Source organism: Corella eumyota, chromosome 5, assembly GCF_963082875.1.
Source record: "Corella eumyota chromosome 5, kaCorEumy4.1, whole genome shotgun sequence".
In the NCBI taxonomy this organism is placed as follows: Eukaryota; Metazoa; Chordata; class Ascidiacea; order Phlebobranchia; family Corellidae; genus Corella; species Corella eumyota.
Genome location: NC_137494.1, coordinates 7,289,035 through 7,297,835, shown reverse-complemented (window position 1 = coordinate 7,297,835; position 8,801 = coordinate 7,289,035). Strand labels below are relative to the sequence as shown.

At 27.1% G+C, this 8,801-nt stretch overlaps 2 protein-coding genes across 3 annotated transcripts in view; both read left to right on the top strand.

Moving 5' to 3' along the window:
* The first annotated feature begins 2,297 nt into the window (after positions 1 to 2,297).
* On the top strand, positions 2,298 to 8,420 carry LOC145753395 (uncharacterized). Its single transcript, XM_082569808.1, has 18 exons — positions 2,298 to 2,386; positions 2,680 to 2,864; positions 2,970 to 3,122; positions 3,234 to 3,374; positions 3,601 to 3,791; positions 4,023 to 4,225; positions 4,300 to 4,420; positions 4,606 to 4,811; positions 5,208 to 5,307; positions 5,488 to 5,606; positions 5,769 to 5,864; positions 6,050 to 6,267; positions 6,486 to 6,579; positions 6,714 to 6,887; positions 7,316 to 7,404; positions 7,655 to 7,879; positions 8,151 to 8,299; positions 8,409 to 8,420. The coding sequence occupies exons 1-18, from the start codon at positions 2,352 to 2,354 to the stop codon at positions 8,418 to 8,420; spliced, it is 2,511 nt and encodes an 836-aa protein (XP_082425934.1). The 5' UTR covers positions 2,298 to 2,351.
* The window catches only part of LOC145752142 (uncharacterized), a 21,395-nt gene continuing 20,952 nt past the window's right edge, over positions 8,359 to 8,801 (top strand). For both annotated transcript variants that reach the window (XM_082568360.1, XM_082568359.1), the window contains exons 1-2: positions 8,359 to 8,477; positions 8,587 to 8,774. In XM_082568360.1, the coding sequence (XP_082424486.1) occupies positions 8,447 to 8,477; positions 8,587 to 8,774 (219 nt within the window). In that variant the 5' untranslated portion in view covers positions 8,359 to 8,446. The remainder of the gene's footprint in view (positions 8,478 to 8,586; positions 8,775 to 8,801) is intronic.

Here is an 8,801-nt window from a genome sequence, read left to right as displayed (position 1 = left end):
TAGTAATGACTGGCATGGTGGCATGTTAGTTCATTTAACGATGATATTTTTTGATAAATTGTATTATGATAATGCATAAGTATAGAGTGTTTCGTCTACAGATGCAAAGTAAGGTATTGACAAGATTTTTAGTTTAGTTTAAAATTGACTGTATTTTTACAGCTGTGATTACATCTTTTAGTTGTTAAATTTAAAATGTATTTTTTTTATATCCTAATTAGCTTATTCAGCCTAGCAGAGTTGCATTGGTGTTGCATACGACAATTTCCATTACGAAAATGAGGTTTTAAGATTTCAAGAGTATCAACGTAACCATTTATATTGTATTTACACTAAACTTGTGCCAAAATCATGTGTTTTGTAAAAACAAATCACCATATTTTTTAGATTTTTTTATTGTATCATGACTTTACAAAGTATTACAAAAAATAGATAACATAAAAACACGTGGGATTATGTTACAATAAATGGCTAAACTGGACTACACGTTATCAAGAGTCTTAGAACTACAAAAACTATGAAAAAATTAGAGACATATCTTTTTATCTTTGTCATTGCGTTGGTTGTGCCTCAAATTAGTTATGGAAATTCAGGTAAGAAATATCATATTTTATTTAAAAAACGTAAATGAATGATTTAAAAGTTACCTCAATCAACTATATATTTTTTAACGACAATAGCGGTATACTATTGTTTCAACTGAAATTAACAATATTTTAAAATAAATATAAAAAATATTTTTGAGAAATTCACCAATAAAATTCTCAAATATTCCCAAATAATTTTTTCTTGTTAACTTATTTTTACGTTTTTACCGTCAAAACATTCAATCATTTACCAATTTTTATTCAATTAAAACAAGTAGTTATTTTTTTAATTATTTATTTATTCATTTTTACTCTTCTTAATAACATGTTTAAAAACTTTTAGAAAACGAACAAAAAACTTGGTACATTGGATGTTTTTACATCTCAAGAACATCAGATAGTACGATCTCATACTCGTCTGACGTCACTACTGTTGTTCAATGTTGTAAACTGTGTTCGTACAAAAGGCAAGCTTTTTAAAATATTTGATAAAATATATTCTTATGTTTAAACAACATTTAAGAGTTTAATTATCATAAAAAATTAATATATGTTTAATATATGTTTCAGTAAGTGAATTACGGTTTATTTTAAACTAGAGTTCAAAAACTTTATTATGACTTTGTTTTTAAAAACAACCACAACTTTATATATAAATTTACAAGTATAATATAAACTAAGTTGTCCAATACTGGTTTTTAGTTAACTTGTTTTGGTTGTTTTTAATGTCAAGAATTGGGTCTTTTCACATTTTTTACCATTTTTAAACTTACATAACATATTTTACCGTGATACAATAAACAAATGTATGAAGAGCTTTTTTAAAGAGTATAATTCGAACAATTTACATGTGGTTTTATTCGTTATTTTAAGCGATAGTCATTTTACGCCAATATGAGTGTATACACCTGTATTTGGTCAAGTGTTATTTTGTTGAAGTAGTTAAATTTGACATATCATCAACCGTTGAACCTAAAACACTCAAAAACTAAAGTTTATATATATATCAACGCATATATTACAGCCACAAATTAGGAATAATAAACAAGTTACAAAATAAAATCCAAATTATTTTTTTGAAATGATTTTTTTTGTCAAATATAAAAGATTTTGATTTTTGTTCGTAAGATTATTATTCATTTGTCACGTTTAAAGATCTGAATAATTTTGATCTCTTACGCCTTAGGCTGTATGCGGTATAGTCTTATGTCAATAATGTTTTGCGTTCATTTTTTAAGACAAGTCGTGCTTTTGTTTAGGCCAAGATTTAAAGGATTAAAATTGTCTGTTTCTTGTGTGTTAATTACCTCCGATTTTAAGTTTCTGTATTTACATGTGTCAAGTATTATCTTTAATTTTGTAATTGATGGGGTAAAATTCTATCTAAGTTTTAAATAATTTAAAAACTATATTTTATAACAAAAAAAATAACAAAAAAACAAAGCTAAATTTTAATAATAAATTTAATTGTTTTAAATGTTAAATTTAAAATATTTACACTTTATTTGACTAAGTTACACAATATATACGCATTTAGTTGAGCTATTCTTTTTGAAAAAAGTCATACTTTGTGTTTTTAAAAAATCTAGTTTTTGTTTAGTTTTACCTAAAAATTTCGCGCATTTTTTTATGTTATAGGTATACATTTGCTTTGGTAAATTATTTTAACAAGTACATTTTTAACTTTTGTGCTGTTTTTGTTTTAGTTATCCATTAGCCTTTATAAGTTCGAAGAAATGTAGCTGTGCAGAAGAAAGCGAAGAAATGACTAAAGTCGCAGAAAACATGTGCAACTACAGGTATAAATTATAAGCGTTTGCTAAATGTTATTTGATTGTTGCGTGCAACTTTTTATGTTGAATGCAACTTCGCATTGTTGATCAACAAATTTCGAAAAATACTCGCAATTTAATAAGTAAACTATAAGTCTTTATTTCTGTTCTCTGAATTTATTTGTTAAATGTTATAAAATAAAAACATACTGAGTGTATATTTTATACGAAAAGTGGCATTGTAAATTCAAACAACAAATTATATTTAAATAATTTAAATAGGTTTTCAAAAGGTATAAAAATAAAGATTTTTATTACAGTTGTGAAGGCGACGCCCTATTTAAATGTGGTGGTAAAGAATTGTATAGTGCCTATCGCACCGAAGGACCTTATATCCAAGATATTGAACAAGATTACCCACTTGGTCGTATAGGTGTTTTAATGGGACAACCTGTCAATATTTCAATACAAGTCAGACTGGGTTCGGACCCAACCGTTCCAACAGGTAAAACCTTTTACAAGGTTTTGGTATAATTTTCAATATTATTTCAAATAATGATTAATCATTATTACCCTTTTCCTTAATCTTTGCTTTATTAATTATAAATAGGTTTGGAAAGATTTCAAAACGCAAGTTTTTCTTACGTGAAAACTCAATCAATTATTGAAAATCAAAATTATAATTCCCAAATACCGATCGTAAATAAACGAGGTGATCTTGTTATTACGCACACGTTTACAAACTACGGAAGCATACCAATTGGTAAGAATGTTTTTTAACATCTTTTCATTGTATTTTAAGTAACATGATTAGTAATAAGTTTGAATCGTATAAATAGTTTACCTTAATTACGTTTTGTTATATTTTGTAAAGAAATTAGGGTTCAAAATCCGATTGGATCGGATTTTTATACATTCCAATTGGCTGTAACATCACCGGTGCCTGGTATGCTGGATTTACGCGGCTACCAAGTTGACCAGTTCATCAAGGATGCACCATCTTGTGAAAAACAAGGTTAATCATGTCTCAAAAATTTGGCCTAATAATAGTTTAAAATTTTGTTTAATAACATTCTCTTAATATTCAAATATATAGGCTACGTTTTGCTCAGGACCTGGATTTAAGGCACTTTTAAGTTATGAAAATAAATTTCCAAGCGTAAGGACTTTTTTCGTTGTGTTGTTGTTTGTGTTATTTTAAGAATGCAAAAACCAAATTACATATTAATTCAATTACATAGAAGTTCGAGATAATAGCCTAAAGACAATTCAAATTCTTCCCGGCGATTCGGTGGAGATTATTGCGGAGTTATATTATGGTGTTAACATCAATTTTATTTGGAACGTTTGTGGAAAATTTGCCCGCACTTCAACTCCGTTCAGAGAACCTGGCAGTACTTGTCATTTTAGTTTTTGCAAATCTGATAAACAGGTACTTAAATATTAATTAAATTAAATTGTAGAAAAGTTTTTTTGTGACCTTCTTGTACTTAAATATGAAAAATATTTTATTAGATTTAAGTAACATTTTAAATTGTTTTTTTTATTTTGTATGTTTAATTGTTTTTTCTAATTAATTTTATATTATGCAAACCACAACAAGGGTTTAACAAATACATTTTTTTTAAGCTTAACTTAAACTATTACGTTTTGTCTTTTTTAGATATTTGAATTTAATCACGTGCAAGAGTGCTTAATCTCAGTGACCGCTTCGAACGAATTTGGAATTTTAGATTCATCGATTTTAATCCAAGTGGTAGCGCCAGAAATTCGTGATTTGAGTTATGTCCAAACTATGGACTGCAATACCGACATGACTTGTCAGAAATCGAATTCTTGGGGCGAAAACAATTATTATACAAACAAGTATGTGTATTAAAATAACTTAACTATTGAAATAACTCTAAGTGACATTTTAACTCAAAAAAATTTTGTTGTAGTTTTTATGGATGGGAAGGACCCTATGCTGATGATCCAAATCGTCTTACATCTCCAAATGAAGAGGAAGAGAACAGACTTCCTCCTGGAAGTTTTATGGTTAAATCTAAGATTTGTTTTCAAGTAAGATAATTTTAATTTTATTACTTTATTGATATATTTTAATTTTTTAAATATGGATAAAAATTAATCCATAAAAATTGGGTATCACTAACAACTTAAGAACTCAAAGAAAAAACTTGTAATTGTTGCCACATTAAGTTTAATTTATAATTTAATTTTGAGATTTTAAAATATTATTTGTTTAGGTGTCAGCATTCATTACAGTAAAGGGCTCAACTAGTGTAGATATAAGATTTGGAGATGGGTATAAAATACGACGCTCGTTAAGAGTAAGTTTTGGGTTTCCTGAAAGATTTCGAAGAAGTTTAAACTCATATGGTGATTTGTGGGGTTCTAATACAACCTACATTTCTCCCCTTGTTCCAAGTTATGAAAGAAATTCTCCTCAAAGGTAAATTTAGCACTGTATAAATACTGGTTCATATTGTAACGTAATTTTTGCTTGATAGTCTTTTGTATAATAAGTCGTAGTAATATTTACAGTATTTTATTGCGTAAGATTACGTACAATCGTCCACAACTCGTATCACGAATACTCCATACATAACATTTCAATACATTATAACTAACAAGTCACGTGGTACAGCCCACGTGATAAAAAGATGGTGTAAATACGTGTCTAAATGCATATAATAACTTTAAGTAAATACGAAAATGGCGGATTTGTTACAATATTTGCTTTATTTAAGAGAAAAATTTGTTAAATTTAATTTTTTTGTAATTCACTTGGTAGTTTAGTGGAGTGGATAAATAACTTATAAACCTTGTTTATTTTCGATATTTCCAGAACACCTGAAGTAACTTCTTGTTATTTACATGGATGTATTCTTAATATTTACTTCTCCCATACATACTCAAGGGGAGGAAGGTTTAATGTTGAAGTACAGGTATTTACCAATTTTTTGTATTATGGTATCCTTTACAGTGTTACTGTTTTGGATTTTAAATGCTTACGGGGCATGAAGCTAATAGGCCAACAATCGTTTTTTTAATATTAATATAAGGTTTGTTTTAGCTTTTTACTGTTTATGTTGTTCATAATTTTTTAATTTTCTTTTAACTTTCAGATTTCAAACTCAACATACCAAGCAGCTGTAAGGCTGGAAAAATCTCTAGCAATAGTTGGAAATGGATTGGGTTCAGGTCTACAATGTCAAGGATTGGTATCGGTTGGAGAAAGGACTAGGTAAAGGCAATTTTATTTTTATTAAAAAAAAATGATTTAAAATTAACTGAAATTAATTAATAACAAGTATTGTTTTTAGACTATTTGAAAAAAATGATTTCTTTAGATTATTTTAACTTTGTATATTGTTAATGCAGCTATAAAAAAAATTTTGTTTTTTAGGATTGTAGTGTTGGATAACTACAATGACAATGTCTTTGCATGGGCGATTCACAGAAGAGTTTCTACTAATATTACTGATGAAGGTTTTGCACAATGGTGTGTTAAATTTATTTCTACTTTTAAATTTTTTATAAAGTTAAATTTAAAAACTTTTGATATGTTAAAAGGGAATTTTCTTAAGTTGTTAAACTTTAAAACTGCTTTGGATAATTACAAATGCTTTAATATCTTATTGTGGTTATTACAATAAATTGATTTTCACTTTCTTAAAATTTTTTCAGGGAAAAAATCACAAATGAGGTAAATACATCTCCATATTTCTACACTTTTCAAAGGAGTGGTGTCTATTTTGTAAGGATTCGTGACTCTGGTAGTTTAGGACCATCGTGTACTATTGTTGTTGAAGAAGAAATTAGTGGAGTTCTGTTGAAAAGTAATAATGACAAACAGTTTTTGGAAGTTGGTGAAGAAATTATGTATAATTTACAAATTGAAAGAGGTATATATTTATTTATTTTTAACATAATGTACTTTTTTCTTAGTCAACATGTAAATTTTGATTTTTAACCATTTTTATAATTTATTTAAATATAATATATACTTACTTTTTTAAAGTATCTCAAAGTTACAGTGCTGTTTTATGTTTACTATGGGGTCATTTTAGATTAAATTGTTAAATTTGATTTTAAAATTTATTTTGTTGTATATTTTTTATAGGGTCCAATTTTACGATAACATGGCAGTTTTTTGATAAAATTGTTAAAGAAGATAAAGTATTTGTTGGACCATTTTCAAAAAACTTTAAATACAGGTAAAAGAAATTAACTTTACTTATGTAAATAATAAAAACAATAACACAAATTTATGTAAATGTTTAAAAACAAACTTCTTGTTAAGAAAAGTCTTTAATAATAGTTTTAACTTTTAATATTTTGTGGGTTTTAGATCCACAAATGCTGGCTGCAACACTCTGTCTGCTGTTATACAAAACACAGTTTCAAGTATTTCCGTGCAATCACCTTTAATTTGTTTTGAAGAAAAGGTTACTGGAATTGAGTTGATTGCTCCTAACAAAAGTGAAATAGGATCACCACTCAAAGTTGCAGCAATAACTGCAAGGTAATGTTACAACTGGTCATACAAGAAAGCATACATAAAATTTAACAACTCTTATTTTTTGTATTTATTTTTATCTTCGATTTTTGTATTTATTTTATCCTCGGCAAGGTTGAATGCGTGCCCTAAACATGGAGTAACAACTGTTACCCCAACCCAGTCTTGAGTTGTTGGGAATATCATAGATTATAATTTCTCGATAACTAAGCTGCTGATTAAGTGCTAGCTCAGCAGGAGTTTATATCATTTATAGTGCCTTATCAATAGGACGCTACAGCATGAGAGCAGTGGGAATTAAACCCATGGCCTCATTTGGTGTAGCAAGTGTTTTTACCACTACACCACACTGTTATTTTTTTTAAATGTTTAGTCTAGAATAAATTTTTAATTCTTTTTTGTAGTTTATGATAAATTTAAATTAATTTATTTAGTGGAAGTAACTTAGAAGTTAGTGTTGTTGTTTCTTGTATAAATGGAACAGACATTTCTGCAGCTTCAAAAACCACTGGGAACCAAATGGGTATGTCTTATTATGATTTCATTTTTCAACAAAACAAGTTTGTTATGTAAATATATATATGTATCAATAAAAAATAAATAAAAGTAATTTAAGTTAAATGTTATTTGTAACAAAGGTGGTTTATTAAAAATTGTTTTAAATATAAACTTTAAACAAAAAAAAATATAATTTTATCAGCAAAACTTACTTTTAATTACTTACAAGAATAGTTTTTTAAAGTTTTTTTGTTTAAATATTTAAAAAAAATTAGGTTCCTCTACATTTAATTTTACGCTGCCTCCTTTACCAATGCCTGGATCTTATGTTATTCAATTTCAAGCAATTAACCATGTTACACCAAAAGAAATTGCTTATGTGGAATCACAATTAGATGCTGGAATGTTTATTAGGAATATTTCTGTGCTTAATCAAGACTTTGATATTGGTCAATCTGTTGTAACAAACTATGAGAATGTGCTAATGGTGTTAGTTAATGGTACGTTACTTTGTTGTTAATTTTATTTTCATTAATGTAAAAACAACTTCTTAAATGGTTGTAATTGCTTTTTCACAATTCTGTTATATACTTTGAAAAAGATAATAGTAACATGGTTTCACAACAGCAATTATATAATCAATTCATTATTAATATAACCACCAGTTGAAGTTAAAAAATTACACTGCCAAATCAGAGACTGAAGATCATTAAAAAAAAACATTTTTTAATAACATAATATTACTTGTTCCTAAATATATATTTTGTTTAGGTTTTCCTGACATTTCTCTTGGAATTTTATACACTTGGACCTTTCCCCATTCTATTAATGAAACAAGTTCCGAAGTTAAAACAATTATTACATCATCTCCTATCATTTCTTTAACACCCACTATGAATAAAAATGTGGACATTGATCAAGTAACGTTAACAGCACAATCTGGTTTTAATGATGTTACAATCACTTTCCCAATAAAACTTTCTGTATTAAATAAAACAATTGTTGCACTTGTCTATCAACATGTTGTAGCTGTTGATGTGACTTCATATGTTGATGTTGACTGTAAAATGGAAAAATTTATAAACTACTATTGTCAAGGTAAAGTTTTTTCATAATTTACACTTAAATTCATTTAACTTAAAATAAATTTTATATTCTAATGAACTGATGTAAGAAAAAGATATTAAAGCAAATTTTTAATATTTAGTTGTATTTTCTGATAACAATTCATCAGTTGAGATTGCTGCAAACACATCAAAATCTATTGATCATACCTTTACTTTACCTGGTCTGTGGAAAATTGAAAAAAGAGTGTTCAATTTGGTTGGAGAAATAATTAACAAATTTCAATCGTTTATAGTAGTACAGCAAAAAGTTAGCAAAATCAATTTAAAGGTAAAATGAAATGAAATATTAATTACA